The following is a 22,286-nucleotide window of genomic DNA, read 5'->3' as shown; positions in this document are numbered from 1 at the left end:
GAGCCCTGTATTTACAAATGTATACCTTTTGAGGAGGTACCACCCCAGTGACAGCTCCCGTCATTTTATTTCTGAAATTATAGTAAACAAAAAAAGGCTACTATTACGGGAGGTTACCATCAAATGTTTGCTTACAGTCATTTTTCAGCGTTTCTTTTGTGTTCAACAGAATAAAAACTTCAGGTTTGCAACAAATGGTGAGTAAATGATGACCAAATTTCCATTTTTATGTGAACTGTCCCTTTAAGAATTGAGCTGACTTCAAGTAGCTTGCAGACAAACATTTTCTAAACTAATATCTTAAAACGTGTAATTATTATTCACAATTAGCTCTGTGTCAAGAAGGAAACAAACTTTTTTCCCACCTTAAAGATAAAACAATGACTATATATAGTACGTGTGTTTTAATTTAAGAGTTGATTTGCATGTTTCCTGGCTATGAAATAAACAACGAGAGACCTCACTTTATATGGCAACTGGAAATAATTAAATGCAGCTTAATTAATCATGATTATGTGTGTTTTTATTAGGGGTGTCAGTGTCCATGGTGGTAATTGTGTATTTGGTTTAACAATATTGCAATTCAGATGAAATCATTTGTTTTACCAGTTGCTTGGAAATATGTTGGGTTCAGGTTACCATGACTGTGGTTTTATCAAGAATAAATAGCTGGTAGATGTTGTACCAAACATTTGCCTATAGTTTCACTGCATCGTTGTTTGAAACAATCGATTAGTTTACTTTATTCTTCAGTGTCATGTTATACTTCTGACATTTCAGCATGATGAATTGCTGCTGCAGTATATTATCAATTATTATATGAACCTAGTCATTAATAGTGGTTCATATTATAAAAAATGGAAAATCTGATACAGTATTAAATTCGTTAATCATAGGTCGCCACAGCGGAATGAACCGCCAACTTATCCAGCAAATGTTTTACGCAGCGGATGCCCTTCCAGCCGCAAACCAGTACTGGGAAAACACTCATACACTCACATTCACACACATATACTCATACATACAGCCAATTTAGCTTATCCAATTCACCTATAGCACATGTGTTTGGACTGTGGGGGGAAACAGAGCACCCGGGGGAAATTCACACCAACATGGGGAGAGCATGCAAACTCCACACAGAAATGCCAGCTGACCTAGCCGGGGCTCTAATCAGCTTTGAAGAAACAATGCTAACCACTGAGCCACGGTGCCACCCAGTTTTAAATTGTGATACATTTTTTTAATGTTATTATTGCATATGTTGCATGTACTTACTATAGTAATTACAAACAATTATGGATAATTATAACCCTAAACCTAACCCAAATCATATACAGTAATTAAGTAACTAAATTAATAATTACACTTCAATTATGATGCCCTAAAATAAAAAAAAGTGCAACTTAATACTTTTCATTATTATACATTTTATGTAATTTTACATTATTCACTCATTGATCTATTAAACGTGGGCTTATTTACAGAATAAAAGCTTAACTGTTTTAGTTTTCGCAAAAAATGACAGGAATTTAAATATATATATATATATATATATATATATATATATATATATATATATATATATATATATATATATATATATATATATATATATAGGTTGTTGTTGTTATTATTATTGTTATTATTTATAAAATTCAAATAACACCATTATATTTGTTTAGGGCATTACGGTGGGGCATTGGTTAGCATTGTTGCCTCACAGCAAGAAGGTTACTGGTTCGAGCCTTGGCTGGGTCAGTTTGCATTTCTATGTGTGTTTCCTCGGGGTGCTCCGATTTCCCCCACAAGTCCAAAGACGTGGTATAGGTGAATTGTGTATGCTAAATTATTTATAGTGTATGTGGGTGAATGAGTGTGTATGGGTGTTTCCCAGTGATCGGTTGCAGCTGGAAGAACATCCACTGTGTAAAACATATGCTGGATAGATTGGCGGTTCATTCCTCTTTTCGACCCCAGATTAATAAAGGGACTAGGTCGAAAGGAAAATGAACGAACGAATGAATATATCTGTTTGTTGTGTTTTAGATCAAATAAATACAGTTTTGGTGAGCAAAAGACTATTTAAATTTTATTCTTGATATTTTTTACCTTTATTACATTTTCATATCTGGTGAAGCAGTAGGTAGTGCTGTTGCCTCACAGAAAGAAGGTCACTGGTTCGAGCCTCAGCTGGGTCAGTTGGCATTTCTGTGTGGAGTTGCATGTTCTTCTTGCGTTTGTGTGGGTTTCCTCCTCGTGCTTCGGTTTCCCCCACAGTCCCAAGACATGCGGTACAGGTGAATTTATCCGTAGTGTATGAGTGTGAATGCGTGTGTGTGGATGTTTCTCAGAGATGGGTTGCGGCTGGAAGGCCATCCGCTGCATAAAAACGTGCTGGATAAGTTGGCGGTTCATTGCGCTGTGGCGACCCCGGATTATTAAAGGGACTAAGCCGACAAGAAAATGAATGAATGAACATCTTCATATCTTTGAAAACATTAACAGGGGTTTTGAAAGTTGTGCAAAGTTTTGCAAATTTTCCAATACAAAACCTAAATATCTGAATGCTCTGTAAGCTGTTCTGTTTTATTAAACCATTAAAATCAAATTTATTATATAAAATAATGTAATATTGTATATAACCCTTATGACTTCCAACGTTGCGTTTCTGTGGGACGAGCAGACAGTGACTAAACCACAGACAGTTATTGCTGTCCTGTTCGTGACAGGACATGTTCTGCCAACAACTTTTTTGCCTTTCAAATTGTGGTTACACTGCTGAAGTGATGTTTTGGTTTTATAGGTTGGAAAAATATCTCTTTAGGTATCAATAGGTTGCTCTGTTTTGCTTTCTTTTTAAATTAAGAAGTGGTCTGCTGAAGGGAAGGTGTCTGATTTCCATAAATTTGCATTAATTAGTAAAGCAACACTTTATTATAACATTTTATTTTTTCCAGCAAATCGTCACCTTGGAATTATAAGGTTCTATCTGCGTTCCGAGTGATTTTGAGATCTTGAGCTTTAAGGTTTTCGCATTCCATATAGCAAACAGTGTGTGTGTAACATTTGTTTTTTAAATAAAAAGTCTTAAAATGTAAATATCTTATAAAAAAACATCCCATAATGAAAAAAAGTTGTTATTTAATAAGAACATGTCAGTAACTCAATTTTGACAAAAATGTCAGATACAACCTTACAATTCTAAGGTGACGAAATGTAAATGCATGAGGTTCATTCTAGTGTGGCGATCTCTGATAAAGAGACTGAAGCTGAAAGAAAATTAATGAATGAATATCTCTTATTAATGTATTAATACAAGGCCAAAACTGAAAAACTATGTCATCATTAACTCGCCCTTTAATTTTTTAAACCTGTTCCCAAACACAAAAGAAGATATTAAAAAAAAATTGTTGAAACGGGTAACCATTCACTTCCATAGTGTTTGTTTTCCTACCATGCAAGTCCATGGTTTCAGCTTTCCTCAAAGTAGTTTCTTTTAGTTTGACAAGAAAAAAATTATATCCATAATAAACATATTTGAGCCAACTATCTCTTTAATAAGCAGTGTTAAAACAATTATTTAAATTTTAACAATTGCAAAAGTTTCCATATTTTAAAATGTAATAATCAATGTTGTAATTTACATTAAAATGAAAAGTAAAAGTAGTAAAATCATGTAAAATCATGATAACATGTACAGTTGAAGTCAGAATTATTAGCACCCCTTTTTATTTTCTCCCAATTTCTGTTTAACGGAGAGATTTTTTCATTACGTTTCAAACATAATAATTTTAATAACTCATCTGATTTATTTTATCTTTGCCATGATGACAGTAAGTAATATTTGACTAGATATTTTTCAAGACACTTCTATACAGCTTAAAGTGACATTTAAGGGCTTAAATATGTTAATTATGTTAACTAGGCAGGTTAGGGTAATTAGGCAAGATATTGTATAACGATGGTTTGTTCTGTAGACTATCGAAAAAAATATAGCTTAAAGGGGCTAATAATATTGACTTTAAAATGGTGTTTAAAAAATTTAAAACTGCTTTTATTCTAGCCGAAATAAAACAAATAAGACTTTCTCCAGAAGAAAAAATATTATCAGACATACTGTGAAAATGTCCTTGCTCTGTTAAACAGCATTTGGGAAATATTTAAAAAAGAAAAAAAAAATCAAAGGGGGTGAATAATTCTGACTTCAACTGTATATAAAGCGTATTGCTATCATATTAAGCTTATATATAATTACATCAGCTTTTTTGCATTTCTCCCAGCCTTTTTCCATCCAGGAACCTTAGAATATTTGCTTAATATATTCTGCAAAACTTTCTGAGTATTCTGAGCTCAGGTACACAGAGAACTCTTCCTCTTGTATTGCCATATCTTTGCATACTTCCATGCATATTCAATGTGATGCAAATATCTGCCTGTGATGTATGTGTAATCTGTGATATATGCATTCCAGTGTATTTGGCATATATGCAGAGACGTCTTTAGGTGACAGAGAACAGAAGTGAGATTCGTGAACACTGCAGGGTATGCCATGTTTTCTTGGGAATTGATTTGATTTCTTTTGGTGCGTATGAAAACAGTGTTCCATATGTATTGTTCTGCATTGTATATATTTGTTTGTGCTTGCGTAGTTATGTATTTAATGTCTTCTCAGCTGTGCACTGAATCTGCTTTCGTTAAAATGGAAAGTCTGAAGTCTCTGATGATCATATTTCTCATCAGTAAGTGCTTCTATATATTTGTATGTATATACAGTATGATGCATAATGTTGATGTAGATGAATATTTATTTATTTTAATGTGTGTGTTAGTTTGGTTTTAATTCTAATTTCTATGAATATTAAATTCATATTTCCACCTTTTTGTTTTCTCAGTTTAAGTTTACAGTCTGCTTTTTAGATGGGTTGTAGGTTTATTATGTTAAATCTATTTAAATATAAATTCTTAAATATTACCACAATTCCCCTTTCTTATAGCTTAATGTATACAGTTAAAGTCAGAATTATTAGCTCCTCCTTTGATTTAGATTTTTTTTATATTTCCCAAATTATGTTTTTAGAGGGCAAGGAAATTTTCACAGTATGTCTGATAATATTTTTTCCTCTGGAGAAAGTCTTATTTGTTTTATTTCGGCTTGAATAAAAGTTTTTAATTTTTTAAACACCATTAAGATCAATATTATTAGCCTCTTTAAGCTGTATTTTTTCAATAGTCTACAGAACAAACCATCGTTATACAATAACTTGCCTAATTACCCTAACCTGCCTAGTTAACATAATTAAGTTAAGCCTTTAAATGTCACTTTAAGCTGTATAGAAGTGTCTTGAAAAATATCTAATCAAATATTATTTACTGTCATCATCGCAAAGATAAAATTAATCAGTTATTATAGATGAGTTATAAAAACTATTATGTTTATAAAGGTGTTGAAGAAATTGGGGAAAAAATAAACAGGGGGCGAATAATTCTGACTTCAACTGTATTTCTATTTTATTTTCCCTCAATTTATAAATTCAAGTTAATTTGTTTTTTTTTAACTCATGTTTTTCATTCAGTTGCATTAGTTTACCTTTCAGTTCATGTAGTAATTTCTGTCTGCCTCACCTTTTAACATGAGCTTAGTGACGTGTACTCCATGAGAACAAGATGTTTTATACTTGTTTTACTTAAATACTTGTTTTTTAATTAATCTTCAATGATGAAATATATTAATGGAAAATATTTTAAATATATATTTCCCAAATGATGTTTAACAGTGCAAGGAAGTTTTCACAGTATTTCCTAAAGTATTTTTTCTTCTGGTGAAAGATTATTTGTTTTATTTCAGCTATAATAAAAGTTTTGAATTTGTTTAAAATCCTTTTTAAAGTCAATATTATTAGCCCCCTTAAGCTATATTTTTTTGAAGTTCTACAGAAGAAACAACCCCTATGCTATAATTTGCATAATTACTCTAACTAACCTAGTTAAGCCTTTAAATGTCACTTTAAGCTGTATAGAAGTGTCTTGAAAAATATCTAGTCAAATATTATTTACTCATTATGGCAAAGATAAAATAAATCAGTTATTTGAAATGAGTTATCAAAACTATTATGATTAGAAATTTATTCGTTATACAGAAATTAGGGGAAAAAGTAAACAGGGGGGCTAATAATTCTGACTTCAACTGTATTTCTATTTTATTTTCCCTCAATTTATAAATTCAAGTTAATTTGTTTTTATTTTAGCTCATTTTTTTTTCATTGAGTTGCATTAGTTTACCTTTTAGTTCATGTAATTTCTGTCGGCCTCACCTTTTAACATACACTTACTTAGTGACGCGCACTCCATGAGAACAAGATGTTTTATACTTGTTTTACTTTACTTTTATACTTGTTTTTTAATTAATCTTCAATGATAAAATATATGAATGGAAAATATAAAAAATATATATATTTCCCAAATGATGTTTAACAGTGCAAGGAAATTTTCACAGTATTTCCTAAAATATTTTTTCTTCTGGTGAAAGATTATTTGTTTCTTTCGGCTATAATAAAAGTTTAAAATCATTTTAAAGTCAATATTATTAGCCCCCTTAAGCTTACTTTTTTTTAAGGTTTACAGAAGAAACAACCCCTAAGCTATAATTTGCATAATTACTCTTATTAACCTAGTTAAGCCTTTAATTGTCACTTCAAGCTGTATAGAAGTGTCTTGAAAAATGTCTAGTCAAATATTATTTACTGTCATCATGGCAAAGATAAAATAAATCAGTTGTTAGAAATGAGTTATCAAAACTATTATGAATAGAAATTTGTTCGTTAGAAATTAGGAAAAAAAAGCCAGGGGGGCTAATAATTCTGACTTCAACTGTATTTCTATTTTATTTTCCCTCAATTTATAAATTCAAGTTCATTTGTTTTTATTTTAGCTCATGTTTTTCATTCAGTTGCATTACCTTTTAGTTCATGTAGTAATATCTGTCGACCTCACCTTTTAACATACGCTTAGTGACGCGCACTCCATGAGAACAAGATGTTTTATACTTGTTTTACTTTACTTTAATACTTGTTTTTTTTTTTTAAATAATCCTCAATGATGAAATAAATGACTATAAAATAGAATAAATCTATTTCCCAAAAGATGTTTAACAGTGCAAGGAATTTTTAAGCTGTATAGAAGTGTCTTGAAGAATATCTAGTCAAATATTATTTACTGCCATCATGACAAAGATAAAATAAATCAGTTATTAGAAAATTCAGTTATTAGAAATTAGTTCTAATTAATTCTTCTTTACATTTAACATAAATTGGGGATGAAAGTACAAACATACATAGATAAATAAATAAATAAATAAATAAATAAATAAATAAATAAAGCGGTGTTTAAGCCTAAATATATAGAGATGTACAGTGTTTGTTATTTGTTTATGATAGAAAGCTATGTAGTCAATGTTAATATTGATGTCATGTTTCATTCTATTCAACACAAATCTTCTTGATAGTGAGGAGCCCCAAGTATGTCAGATATCATGAAGGCAGCATTATTTGTGGCAGATGATGTTTTTTATTTATACACTAGCTGCGATTGTTATATAACACACTAATAACACACTCGAAATGTTATTTGACTTCATAACAACTTTCACTCTGTTATTGCTTTCTAGGTGGCATGGGAAAAGCAGTAACAGGTAATACTATGATTAGTGATATCGTTCACCCAAAATGAATATTATGTTATAAGTTACTCGCCTTCATGCTGTTCCAATCCACTGAGACCTTTGTTCATCTTCAAAACACAAATGAAGGTATTTCAGGTGAAATCCGAGAGCTCTCTCATCCTCCATAGACAGAAACGCTCTTAAAACCAAGTCCGGAAAAAGGAACCAAATACATTCCATGAGACTTGAGCTCCAAGAATACTTTTGTGCACCGAAACAAATGGTTGACATCAGGTTGTTAGGGTGCGTCTTTACTAGATGGGTGTGATTTGCAAACGACAGTAGGATGCAATAATGAACTAACATCTAAGTTATGTTGATCCTGGAATGTCATTTTTGTTCGAAAATGTAATCCATACCTAATCTCTACCCCTAAACTTGTTCCTAACGGTAAATTATTACCAAAATTATAGCTGGAAAACAATTATGTAGAAGTACACAACCCAGCCTCACGAGGAAATGTAACTACTTTTAGTTTTGTCAGTTTAGTGGCTAATTCATACAAGTTCAGTCAATTTTAGCACGCGACGTGTCTGAGGAGAGATGCGGTGGGGAGGGGTGAGAAGGGTGTGCGACGATGCCTATTTGAGGACCGGGAGGGAGACGCGAGATTACCGGGAGATCATCACTCGTTTGCGGGCATCCGGAGACTCGCGAAACTTCCCGCCCTACTCATAATTCTCTCTTCATATAGCCGTAAGCTTATTACATATCCATAAAACACTGTGATTTAACCACGCTTGGATCGGATCGCTTTCTCACTGTAATCGAACCGCTCCAGGGTTCGTTTCAATCGAGCCGACCACCTCACTCAGGCGATCTCGGAGCGATTACTTTGGTGTGGAACAGAGCGCGATTGCCCTGTTCACATATGCCAAACGAACCGCGCTAACTGGGCAAACGAGATACGTTCCTAAACAAAAGTGTAGGTGTGAAAGCACCCTATAAGTTTAAAAATCTGTCAAATTTCACAAATTATTTACATTTCTGGCTATTCTCCACAGCACAGAGTTGTGGAGTTTCTCCACTAAACTCTCCAGGTGGGAATGTGTCTGCTGGTAATGTTACCTGGCCTTGGCAAGCCGATCTGTACTATTTTGGGTATCGCCTTTGTGGAGGATCCCTCATCAGCCACGAGTGGGTGCTCACTGCAGCTCACTGCGTTTACTACATGTAAGAACACAAAATAGCATGTGGTTTAATGTGAGTTATCATTAAAGCAAGCGCACTGAAGGTTTTTGCTTTCTCATCCAGACCTAAAAGTTACATCACTGTCTATCTGGGTAGAAACAGCCAAAACGCTTCGGACTCCAACGCAAATAGGGTTACCCTGAGTGCCCAGTCTATCATTATACATCCAGACTTTGACTCCCTTCAGTTCACCAATGACATCGCCTTGCTGAGACTTGCTAAACCAGTGAACTTCACCAGCTCCATCAGCCCCATCTGCCTGGCTGCTAATGACAGCGTCTTTCACAACGGCACCACCTGCTGGGCCACTGGGTGGAGCTATAATCAAGGTAATGATCATCAGTTTCACTACATGTACTATAGGGAACAAAACAAATGCCAAAAGTATTTGTTGAATAGCACTTTTGGATGGTTAAACTAAAAAAAAATTATGAATTGAATTAGTAAGTGCTTGAATTTGAATGACTTAAATTGCCAGGGTTTTTATTTTTAGGTCCTAAAAGTAACAGGCAGCATGATAGCTCAGTGGTTAACACTGTTGCCTCACAGCAAGAAGGTTACTGGTTCGAGCTGGGCCAGTTGGCATTTTTGTGTGGAGTTTGCATGTTCTCCCCGTGTTAGTGTGGGTTTCCTCCAGGTGCTCCGGTTTCCCCCACAGTCCAAACACCTGTGCTATAGGTGAATTAGATTAACAAAATTGACCGTAGTGTATAAGTGTGTGTGTGTGTGTGTGTGTGTGTGTGTGTGTGTGTGTGTGTGTGTGTGTGTGAGAATTAAAGGTTGCGGCTGGAAGGACATCTGCTGCGTAAAACATATGCTGGAATTGTTGTCGGTTCATTCCGCCATGGTGACCTCTGATAAATCAGAATAAGCCGAAGGAAAATGAATGAATAAATGATTAAGTAAGCTGTGAACTAAAAGTATTTCACACACATTTTCATACCTAAATTCAATACTTCATATGCACGTTCCAGAATTCCCTTCCAAAATACTCAGTTCTGTTCAAAAATACAATGTATAATAGCCAAAAGGCAATTTTCCGTTCATTTTATTTCTTGAGGCTCAAACCAGCGACCTTCTTGCTGTGAGGTGACAGCACTACCTACTGCGCCACTGTCACTATTATACATCATATTTTTTTTAAAACAGAACCTAATTTGAAGTAAACTCTGGATGTATTGAATTCAAGTATGAAAATGTGTGTGATTTTTGATATTGTCACATCTTAAATAACTACACTCACCAGCCACTTTATTAGGTACACCTATCCAACTGTTCGTTAACGCAAAAGTTCAAATCGAGCATCAGAATGGGGAAGAAAGTGGATTTAAGTGACTTTGAACGTGGCATGGTTGTTGGTGCCAAACGGGCTGGACTGAGTATTTCAGAAACTGCTGATCTGCTGGGATTTTCACGCTCAACCATCTCAAGGGTTCACAGAGAATGATGTGAAAAAGAGAAAATATTCAGTAAGCTGCAGTTCTGTGGGCACAAATGCCTTGTTGAAGTGAGAATTTAGAGGAGAATGGCCAGACTGGTTCCAGCTGATAGAAAGGCAACAGTAACTCAAATAACCACTCATTACAACCGAGATCTGCATAGGACCATCTCTGAATACACAACACGTCCAACCTTGAGGCAGATGGGCTACAGCAGCAGAAGACCACACCGGGTGCCACTCCTGTCAGCCAAGAACAGGAAACTGAGGCTACATTTCACACAGGCTCACCAAAACTGGACAATAGAAGATTGAAGAAACGTTGCCTGCTCTGATGAGTCTCCATTTCTGCTGCTACATTTGGATGGTCGGGTCAGAATTTGTTGTCAACAACATGAAAGCATGGATCTATCCTGCCTTGTATCAGCGGTTCAGGCTGCTGGTGGTGGTGTAATGGTGTGGGGGATATTTTCTTGACACACTTTGGGCCCATTAGTACCAATTGAGCATCGTGTCAACACCACAGCCTACCTGAGTATTGTTGCTGACCATGCTTGTCCCTTTATGAGTTTGCCCATTTTCTGATGGCTACTTCCAGCAGGATAACGCACCATGTCATAAAGCGCAAATCATTTCATTCCAGTTTCTGGAACATGACAATGAGTTCACTGTACTCAAATGGCCTCTACAGTCACCAGGTCTCAATCCAATAGAGCACCTTTGGGATGTGGTGGAACGGGAGATTCACATCATAGATGTGCAGCCGACAAATCTGCAGCAACTGCGTGATGCTATCATGTCAAAATGGACCAAAATCTCTGAGGAATATTTCCAGTACCTTGTTAAATCTACGCCACGAAGGATTAAGGCAGTTCTGAAGGAAAAAGAGGGTCCAACCCTGTATCTAATAAAGTGGCCAGTGAGTGTGTTAAATTTTAGGACCTAAAAATGCAAAACCTAGCAATTCAAGTCATTAAAATGCAAGTACTTGTTCATTCAATGCATTATTTCTTCAGTTAGTGCTGTTCAACAAGCTTTTTATTTTAAAATATATTTGGCATTCATTTTGTTCCACATTACATGCAATATTGTGTTGGCAGATTACAGTTTTAGATTTTTTATTTATTTATTACATTTTACAGATGTCCCACCTTATTATGTTTTATAAACAGTGGAATTAATTGAAACTCCAGTTGATAAAATGATGTAGTGCATTAAATATTAAAGAGATAGTCCACATAAAAATAAAAATAAAATCCTATTCTGTCATCATTTACTCACCCTGTACTTGTTTCAATCTTCTGTTAAACACAAAGATGGTATTCTGAAGACACCTTCAAACCAGAAACCATTGACTTTCATAGTATCTGTTTTTCCTAGTCAATGGTTTCGGGTTTTCAGCTTTATTCTAAAGATCTTCTTTAGTGTTCAACAGAAGAAAGAACTTATAAATGTTTGGTGACTTGACGGTGAGTAAATAGTGAGCAAATCTTGATTTTTGGGTGAACTATCCTTTAAATGTGGTTGTCAAACAATGAGCTTCAAATTTCTTTCAAGTAGTTCAATTAATTCTCCCTTATACTTAGGATAATAAGGATCAAAATGTTGTAAAGTCACGTTATTGACATTTGTAAGCTCAAAAGAAGAAAAGAGTAAAAAACAGTACAAAAAAAAAAAACTGCAGTTAACACTTGACCCGTGTATTTTTTATTTTAATACTTATTTTTATCAGAATGTCTCTAAGACTTCTTATATATTTACCACTTAGATACTCCGTCTAGCTATGGAACTCTGCCAGTTGTGATGGTAAAAGTGGTGGGGAATAAGGAATGTGACTGCAGGTATCAAGACATCCAACTTTATTGGGATATAACAATCACACAGACGACCATGTGTACCAGTGGAGAGACAGGCTATGGAGCGTGTTCTGTAAGTCACAACAGTTCATGCATTGTTGAACTCTTTATTATGACTGAGCGACACATTAAAATCTTTTCAGGCATGACTGGGAAGCAATTCACTATACAGTAGATTACATCTGTATATTATAAAGAGTACATGAAAGATTACATTTAGCAGACAGTATAGCTTAAAATTTGCTGTTCATGTAACATCAGTCTTATTTTGCCACAGGTAAACTATTCATTCATTCATTTTCCTTCAACTTAGTTCCTTATTAATCAGGGGTCACCACGGTAGAATGAACCGCCAATTATTCCAGCATCCACACTCATACACTATAGCTAATTTATTTATTTATTCATTCATTCATTCATTCATTCATTTTCTTTTCGGCTTATTGCCTTTATTAATCAGGGGTCACCACAGCAGAATGAACCGCCAATTATTCCAGCATCCACACTCATACACTATAGCTAATTTATTTATTTATTCATTCATTCATTCATTCATTCATTTTCTTTTCGGCTTATTGCCTTTATTAATCAGGGGTCACCACAGCAGAATGAACCGCCAATTATTCCAGCATCCACACTCATACACTATAGCTAATTTATTCATTCATTCATTCATTTTCTTTTCGGCTTATTGCCTTTATTAATCAGGGGTCACCACAGCAGAATGAACCGCCAATTATTTCAGCATCCACACCCATACACTATAGCTAATTTATTTATTTATTCATTCATTCATTCATTCATTTTCTTTTCGGCTCAGTGACTTTATTAATCAGGGGTCACCACAGCAGAATGAACCGCCAATTATTCCAGCATTCACACTCATACACTATAGCTAATTAATTAATTAATTCATTCATTCATTCATTCATTCATTCATTCATTCTTTTTCTTTTCGGCTTAGTGTCTTTATTAATCAGGGGTCACCACAGCAGAATGAACCGCCAATTATTCCAGCATCCACACTCATACACTATAGCTAATTTAAACTGTGTTAAACAAATGCTGGAATAGTTGGCGGTTCATTCCACTGTGGCGACCCCTGATAAATAAGGCATTAGGTCAAAGGAAAATTAATGAATGACGAGGCTGAATTATATAATTAAATTAATGTATAATAAGAGACAGATGCTTATCATGGAAGCAAACAAAAACATAATCGTGTTGAAACAGAACAAACTAATAATAATTAAACAAAAGTCCACTTTATGTGATACTTTCACAGTTTTAATTGTATGTCATGTCTCCCGCTTTCTTTTTTAGGGACAATTAGGTGATCCTTTACAGTGTATGCAGGGATCTGTGTGGATCTTAGCTGGTGTTACTAATTTTGGGTTTTGCGGCACTGGAGTTGCACCTGACGTTTATTCTAAAGTATCCGAATTCCAAAGCTGGATCCTAAATAATGTTAACGGGTCAGACATCGGATTGGAAACTTTTAAATCTGACGGTGAAGACAAAGACAACAGCTTTCTGTGCAATGGAGAAGATACAGGTAAGAGCGAAAACAGCTAACAATCAATAGTAACCTAATAGTAACCTATCACAACAGAGAGCACAATTAGTCATTTTTTAAATAAATGTTCAATTTATTTAACTTTTTTTTTAAAAGATTGTAAACTTCATAGTTTAAATTGTGAATAAACACTTTTACATAATAATCATGAGCCTTAAAAAGAAAACAAATTTTGGGAAGTGTTGAAAATCAGAAATAGTTGTGTCAAAGGTGAAACAGTTTAAAATGTCTTTGACAACTTGTGGTGTAGTCCTAACAAAAAAGGTGGTGTACTATTACCCTCCACCCCAAATATTTAAAGTAGGCAAAGAAACGACGGAAGTCAGTGGTTTTTTTAATCATTAGCAATATTTATTTATCAACACAAGTAACCTGTAACTTTTAACTTCCACAGAAGAAAAAAACAAAAACTATGGAAGTCAATGGTTACACTTTTCCAGTTTTTTTTTAATTATATTTTGTGTTCAACAGAATAAAAAAAGACAAACCGATTTGAACCAAGGTTGAGTAAATGATGAACATTTTTATTTTGAGGGGTGAATTATCCAGTTAAAATAAAAAAAATATTACAACAAATTAGTTAATTTTAAAGCGGTATGCTGATGGTCTAATCTGTGGTTTGCTGATTCAATTAAGAACGAGTTGAAAACGAAGTGGCGAAAGTCTCCCGCCGTTTACATATTAAATTTATAGGGGACTGCGTAGTGTACAGTTCATGAGATAATCGCAAAAGTTTTAGGGGGGCTGAATAGAAATATAGGGACTATAAAGCGAGGCCCATGCTGTTTTATTATTTGACTTGAATGTTTCAGTGAGACATCATTGGCTTGTTGTCGTCTTTGAAAAACTCTGCTACAGTCGTCAAGGGGTGGGGAATGGAGCAAGTTAATGATGCAACAATTGCAACAATTTCAGATGAAAGTTAAAAAATTGGTATACAGTTAAAGGGGACGCGAACACACATAAATTCGGGAAGTTTAATCAGCAAAACAAGTGAGTATACTGAGGGTATATGCAATTATTGATCAACAGAAGTCGTAATACCCAAACAGCTCATGGAAAAAAGGTAGGCATATGGAGTATACGTGCGTATAGCCCCGACTACACCACTGATCACAAACTCCTTGCTATATCATATTGACTGGATTCAGTGTTAAGTCATTGTTCGTTTCAATTCTTAATATTTTGTAGTTTCAGGACTTTTTTATCCATTTGGAAATGGAGACACAGAGAACCCCTCTCAGGATCATGGACACTCCCCAGTTGTATTCCAAAAGCCCTTTGTATATTTCGGACGTGTTTATGAACAGACTTATGTAAGATCATTACTATTGTACAATCAACTGTTCAGATTGATGAAATGTGACAGAACCCTGAAATAAGCTCATATACAGTTGAAGTCAGAATTATTAGCACCCCTGTTTTTTTTTTCCCCAATTTCTGTTCTGTTCTGAGAAGATTGTTTCAGCACATTTCTAAGCATAATAGTTTTAATAACTCATTTCTAATAACTGATTTATTTTATCTTTGTCATGATGACAGTAAATAATATTTGACTAGATATTTTTCAAGACACTTCTATACAGCTTAAAGTGACATTTAAAGGCTTAACTTGGTTAATAAGGTGAACTAGGCAGGTTAGGGTTATTACGCAAGTTATTGTATAACGATGGTTTGTTCTGTACATTAACGGAAAAATAATAGCTTAAAGAGGCTAATAATTTTGTCCCAAAAATGTTTTTTAAAAAATTCATAACTGCTTTTATTCTAGCCGAAATAAAACAAATAAGACTTTCTCCAGAAGAAAAAATATTATCAGACATACTGTGAAAATTTCATTGCTCTGTTAAACATCATTTGTGAAATATTTAAAAAAGAAAATCAAAATCTAATTCTGACTTTAACTGTATATACTGTTGGTTGAAAGAATTCAAAACTCTAATATCATTGTACTACCCCTGCTTCAGGTTAATAACAACGGGTGTTTGACATTTGCCGGCCCTTTTTCAGAGCCGATACCCAATGTTATACTGTCAAAACTCAACAGAGACATTATTGCTCCGTTTTGGACAAACATGGACAACACTGTCAATGGAAGCATCTCCTATCGGCAGCTCACTAAAGGTGGACTCTTAGTAGCAGCATCAAACGACATAAACCAGTATTTTCCACATCTGAACTTCACTGCCTATTGGATCTTTATTGCTACTTGGGATAAAGTGCCGTACTTTAATGACTCACAGTCGGTAAGTTATAATTTGTGTATTGTGAGCATTAGATATGGGACATTTAATCTTATTATTTTTTGGTGTCCATATGGATGACATGGATATTTTAGGTTGGCTGAAATGAGTTACCAAGTTTGATTATCTCTCCAAAGTTGTTGGTAAATCTAGATCGAATACGCTGCCAGCCGGAATTGCGATATGTGCATCAATTATAGTAGCTTTTTTTTTTTACACTGTTTAACAATAATATTTTTACAATACTGTGACGGTTGGGTTTAGGGTTGGGGGTAGGCATTAATAAATTAAATTTATTGGGTAATTTAATAGATAACATTAATAATACTCTGTACAACTACTGTTTTTATATTACTGTGATGGTTGGGTTTAGGGTTGGGGAAATGAAAGAGGGTTGTTGCTATATCAGAAGTTAACGGAAACAATTTCTATTATTTATGAAATTTCTCCTTAATTGTGGCTGTTTCTCAATATGCGGTCTTGCGTCCTCGTGTTCTCGTGTAACGTCATCATCAGCTGTCAAAGTTCAGTTCCAATACTCAAGACCGCAAGTACGGAGGATGTGTGAAACTTCCGGGATGTGATCATGATATTGAGGACACACTGATGCAGACTTGAGCACCGAACTCGCTCTGGAAGTCCCAGAAGTCATTGGGACTGGAGGTGGGAAGCGCAGCATTTTATTTAGATTTTTTTATTAAAGTTCAGAGATATCATTTATTTACCTCAGGAGTTTCCCTAAATGAAACGGTGAAAGTAAACATTAACATGAACACCATATTAAAGGAATAAACGCATTAAGGGTGTTTGTTTGCTGAAATTCGTATTAAAATTAGCTGTAATGTTTAAATAATTTCCATTTAAAACGCGTGAAGGTCACATGACCATCAGGAAGAACGCAGCATCCCATTTCTCAAAGGACGCGTTCTCTGCCCTCGCGGTCTCCTGAGTTCGTTCTTCAGAAGACACCTGGCAAGACCGGTCTCCACAAGTCTGTTCTCTGCGGTCTTGGAATTGAGAAACAGCCTGTATTTTATTAACGTCTACCCATACCACAACCTTACACTCAACCGTCACAATATATTATTTATTATTACCCAATAAAGTGTATTTTAACGTCTACCCCTACCCTAACCCTAAACCCACCCAACACGGTACTGTAAAAATATGAATTATTGTTATACAATATCATTAATTATGCTATATTGATGTGCATATCTGCAGCTGTATCCTATCTAGACTTAACCTTGAAAGTGGCTTTAGCTGGGACTGCTTTCAAGTGCAAAATATGATTATTAGCCTACGCTGCAATGAAAAAAGTTCTTAGTCGAATTGGTCTAGAAAATAGCAACTTTCATTTTCTATCGATCTTATACACAATGTAACAGAAGAGCTTTAAAAATGCAATTTATTGGGTAATTTAGTAGATAACATTAATAATACTCGGTACAACTACTGTTTTTACATTACTGTGACAGTTGGGTTTAGGTTTGGGCTGGGGGTAGGCATTAATAAAATACAATAAATGGGAAATTTAATAAATAATATGAATAATTCTCGTTAACTTTCGAAAACCATATCCGAAAGTTGTTTCTAACCAAAATAACAATTGACAGTTGTTGTAAACTGGAAGTGAAGCCACTGCCACAGCAACAAAATGTAATATTTACCATCAATCTGTGAACTCTTTCCAGTCATTCCTGTACACTCTATTCATTTATTCATTTTCCTTGGGCTTATCCTGCCCTTCCAGCCCTAACCCATTACTGTAAAACACCCATACACTCTCACATTCACACTACGCCCAATTTATCTTATTCAGTTCACCTATACCACATGTGTTTGAACTGTGGGAAAAACCCACACCAACAGAGGGGATCATGCAAACCTTGTCTAACCTTTATGACCTTGAATCTGGTTTTGCCGTTTGCCCCTGTGTTGACCGTTGCTTGGCTGACCTCTCTAATAAACCTGCGTTTGGATCCGCACTTTACTTGTCAGTGCCCACTTCACATTGCATAGGCATTCTTTGGACTTAGGCTTCCAATTCACCTATGCATCATGCTGCCCATTTCTGTTTATATGTTGGTATTGGTGGACTCTACATTGGCGTAATGTATGTTATAGTATAAAATTAGATTTTCCCTACCCCAGTCCTAACTCTAAACCCATGCCTTACAAGAAACTCGTGGCAAAATTTGATGATGCCGTTAAATATGATGATTAAGCATTTTGATATACGAGTACACAAGGCATGTCCTCTTAAACCACTTTAATTAAGTACAACTAGGTTGTAACCAGGGCTTAATTTGTGCCGTAACAAGCTGGATCCAGCAGTTCATTTCATCGATCCCCCTCCTCACACACAACGTCCCTTCACTTTCCTCTGCGACTCCCCAACCCTCTTCACTTTTGTCCGTGACACCTCTCCCTCCTCTGGTAACCTGCTGGATCCATTGCCCTGATCTGTTCCAGGACCTCGCAATTTACAAATTAAGCACTGGTTGTAGCCATGTCTTTATACACATTTGTGTACTTGCAAACCACCAAAACCAGTGTACAGTACACACACAATTGGTCTTCAAAGTATGCACAGGTCTGATTGATCCAACCTTTCTTTAATGTGATAGTCCAGCATACAAATTACTGGTCACACGAATATGTCATGATGAGTATGGGAGGATGGCTAGAACTGTTTTCGGTTAAGCTCTGCAAAATTTACCAAAAGAGCTGTCAGTGAGTTCCGGCCATTTTATTTCTTTAACAGAGCTCATCTTTTCAAGTTATTTTGGTCTCTGGTGGCTCTCTGTCCTTTGTCATGATCAACTATGGAAACATCTCCTCAACGGATCAGTGGTTTCAGGTTAGAAAATTTGCACCCGTATCTCTGAACCTTTGCTCTATAGAACTTGTCTATATATTATTATACATCTTGTTCTTCAGAGCCTTTTGTTAATGTTTGATTTTTGTTTTCTCAGGCTGGCTACGGCACAATGAACTTGACAAATTATTTTTCAGTCCCCATTCCCACTGCAAATAAGCTGTCCAACTCCAGCAACGTCAATCTATCTGGACGCTGGGCTTTCCGTGTTGATGGTGGACCTGAAGAAGGTAATATTATAACTTTGTTACCATGGAGCGACTTATCTGAAATCAAGAAGCACATCTGATTTAATCAGAACAATTAAATTGCACATTGCAGAAAATGACCACAGATAGATTTTTGCAGAACAGCCTTAAAAAAAACACTAAGCAATTTGATATTATAGTTTACTTAAGGGTGCTTTCACACCTATAAATGGACTGTTTTGTTCTAAAACAGGGATTACAATTGTTATAATGTTTCTTTTTGCTGTCGGTGAGGTTCACTTTCACATGGCAAAGTTTCTAAACGGAAAAAAATAGTTCAAACAAGTCACATGCTAGTACACTCTCCTCACATTGGTCAAAGTTAGGTCTATTTTCCAGGATTTTGCTGAGCTATTATACATACAGCTCCCTGTCTAAGGTCCTTTTCCCCCGATCAGTCAGCCTAGATGGCCGGCCAGCTCTAAGAAGAGTCCTTGTGGTTCCAAACATCTTCCACTTATGGATGATGGAGGCCGCTGTGCTCATTGGAACTTTCAGAGCAGCAGAAATTTTTCTGTAAGCTTCCCCAGCCTTGTGCCTCGAGACAATCCTGTCTTGAAGGTCTACAGACAATTCCTTTGTCTTCATGCTTGGTTTGTGCTTAAAATGCACTGTCAACCCTGGGACCTTATATGGACAGGTGTATGCCTTTTCAAATCATGTCCAATCAACTGAATTTACCACAGTTGAACTCCAATGAAGCTGCTGAAACATCTCAAGAATGATCAGTGGAAACAGAATGGTAGCTGAAGATGGGAACTCCACAAGCCTTTAGTCCAAACATGCTCTGATTTCCTCCTCCAGCGTCATGCCCTAAATTCCCCTTTCCTAACGAGTCTCAGCTGGCCTCAATTAAGCTAAGGGGGCAAACACATCAGATTCAAAAACAAATGTCTATGCATGAAAGCACCCTAATAATATGATGTGATATTTACAATTACAGGACTCTTCTATCCACATGGAGATGAGGATATAAAGAACCCTGCAGAGGATTTTGGAAGTTCTCCTCTGATCCACCTGGCACAGCCATTTAATTACTTTGGGCTAATTTATAATCGACTATACGTAAGCAGCATTATCATATTCCCGACCTTGTAGGCTTACATTCTGTAGAATACAATATGACTGAGCTATCACTACTTTGGTTTTGCAACAGGTGAATAACAAGGGGTACTTGACTTTTAAAGAACCATTTTACCAGTACTATCCCAATCTTTTTACTGCATACTACTCAACTAGAGATATCATCGCCCCACTATGGACAGACATTGACATCACACGTAATGGAGCTATCTCTTACAGACAAGTAACAGACGGTCATGTCTTGAATCGGGCCTCAAGAGATGTAAACCAATATTTCCCCAATTTAAATTTCTCTGCCTCATGGGTTTTCATTGCTACATGGGATAAAGTACCATACTATGGATACAGACGGAGTGTAAGTAAACTACAGTGTAACATTTTTTTTTAAAATGTGTATTTAAAAATTAAAAACTGCTTTTATTCTAGCCGAAATAAAACAAATAAGACTTTCTCCAGAGGAAAAAATATTATCAGACATACTGTGAAAACTTCCTTGCTCTGTTACACATCATTTGGGAAATATTTAAAAAAAGAAAAAAAATCAAAGGGGGCTAATAATTCTGACTTCAACTGTATGTGTTAATTTAATTATCTTATAGGTGTCAACTTTTCAAATAGTTTTGGTGTCTGGAAAAAACATGTCATTTATACTCATGCATTACGGCAGTATCTCTCAAGCTCCATATCAAGTACAGGTCAGTATGCTGATTAGGTATATATTATAGTTATTACTAGTTGGATAACTGTTTAATTTGAAGTGAAATGTTCTTTTTGTTGTTATTTTTATTGGCAGTCCGGCTATGACACAACTGATTCCACTGATTTCTTTTTAATTCCTGTCTCTGACCCCAAATTGCTTCCGTACACGAGTAATGTCAACATGTTGGGTCGATGGGCTTTTCGAATTGACAACACATCAGCAAACAATGGTAAAGTACTGTAGCTTAATCATTAATACAAGGTATTTATTGCATATCTTTTAAGTCATTTGAATTTTAAACAGATAACTGGCCGTTTGATATGTGGTGGAATGTTGTTGTATGCTTTCAGGACTCTTCTGTCCATTTCGGAATGGGTACAAAGTTAATATGTATTACGGATATTGGATCTCTTTGCCGACACCGTTTCCTTACTATGGGCTCAGACACAGACTTGTTAAAGTGAGAACATTTATTCACCTAAAAATGTAATTCTTTAGTTAATTATTCACTCTCACGTCATTCCATTCCAATGAGACTTTCATTCATCTTAGCCGGCTGCAAGCTTTCTAAAACTCTCACATGGTCTCCCACCATTATGAGAAAATTAGGTTGCTGCTGGAAGTGGTGTTATTGAGGCCAGCAGGGGGCGCTCAACCTGCAGTCTGTGTGAGTCCTAATGCCCCAGTATAGTGAAGGGGACTCTATACTGCTCAGTGAGCGCCGTCTTTTGGATGAGACTTTAAAACGAGGTCCTGACTCTTTGTGGTCGTTAAAAATTCTAGGATGTCCTTCAAAAAAAGAATAGGGGTATGCCCTGGCATCCTGGCCAAATTTTCCCACTGGACTTTGTCCATCATGGCCTCCTAACCATCCCCATATCGTAATTAGCCGCGTTTCCACTATCGCGCCTAAAGCGAGCGAGCCAAAGCGTTTCCACTGTCACTTCCGGGGCTTAATCGGGCCAAAGCGGGGCTTTCTTGGGGCCAGCGGCCGGCCTTTTTCGGCCCGCCGAATACCTTGGGCCAAGGAGGGCCAGCTGGGGCTTCGGGGCAGAGTGAAAGGAGAGGCGGGCAGTTTTCTGATCGCACATGAGTACATGCGCCAAACAAATAAAGAAATAAGGCAAAGAAAACATCTAGCCTTATAGTCTGTGGTCTTTTTGCGTATGATCACCCCTATGTTTCCCTTTTAAATGTAAGGCTGCTGCATAAAATAATATAGTTTTAATTTATAGTGACGTTCTTTGCTGCGTCCTCCTTTATGTTTCAATAACGCATAATAATCATTACACCATATTAAAAACACAGCAGACAATAAAGGTTTTCGAGAGTTTTTGTCAAGTTTAAAAGGTG

At 35.8% G+C, this 22,286-nt stretch overlaps 1 protein-coding gene across 3 annotated transcripts in view; it reads left to right on the top strand.

The window, feature by feature from the left end:
- si:dkey-32n7.7 overlaps positions 1-22,286 on the top strand; it is a 50,913-nt gene that overhangs the window by 5,246 nt on the left and 23,381 nt on the right. For 2 of the 3 annotated variants that reach the window (XM_073918080.1, XM_021480208.3), the window contains 16 exons: positions 4,472-4,542; positions 4,673-4,739; positions 7,664-7,687; positions 8,722-8,890; positions 8,972-9,237; positions 12,115-12,275; positions 13,526-13,757; positions 14,970-15,094; positions 15,746-16,024; positions 18,789-18,884; positions 19,000-19,132; positions 20,094-20,215; positions 20,307-20,588; positions 20,833-20,928; positions 21,027-21,162; positions 21,284-21,393. In XM_073918080.1, coding sequence (XP_073774181.1) covers positions 4,700-4,739; positions 7,664-7,687; positions 8,722-8,890; positions 8,972-9,237; positions 12,115-12,275; positions 13,526-13,757; positions 14,970-15,094; positions 15,746-16,024; positions 18,789-18,884; positions 19,000-19,132; positions 20,094-20,215; positions 20,307-20,588; positions 20,833-20,928; positions 21,027-21,162; positions 21,284-21,393 — 2,271 coding nt within the window. In that variant the 5' untranslated portion in view covers positions 4,472-4,542; positions 4,673-4,699. Of the gene's footprint in view, positions 1-4,471; positions 4,583-4,672; positions 4,740-7,663; positions 7,688-8,721; positions 8,891-8,971; positions 9,238-12,114; positions 12,276-13,525; positions 13,758-14,969; positions 15,095-15,745; positions 16,025-18,788; positions 18,885-18,999; positions 19,133-20,093; positions 20,216-20,306; positions 20,589-20,832; positions 20,929-21,026; positions 21,163-21,283; positions 21,394-22,286 lie in introns of those variants that run through there. The other variant, XM_073918079.1, reaches the window with a different exon arrangement.

The sequence above is a fragment of the Danio rerio genome, chromosome 12, assembly GCF_049306965.1.
Source record: "Danio rerio strain Tuebingen ecotype United States chromosome 12, GRCz12tu, whole genome shotgun sequence".
NCBI classification, from domain to species: domain Eukaryota; kingdom Metazoa; phylum Chordata; class Actinopteri; order Cypriniformes; family Danionidae; genus Danio; species Danio rerio.
The sequence above is the reverse complement of the archived record's forward strand: the minus strand, read 5'-3'. Positions and strand labels throughout refer to the sequence as shown.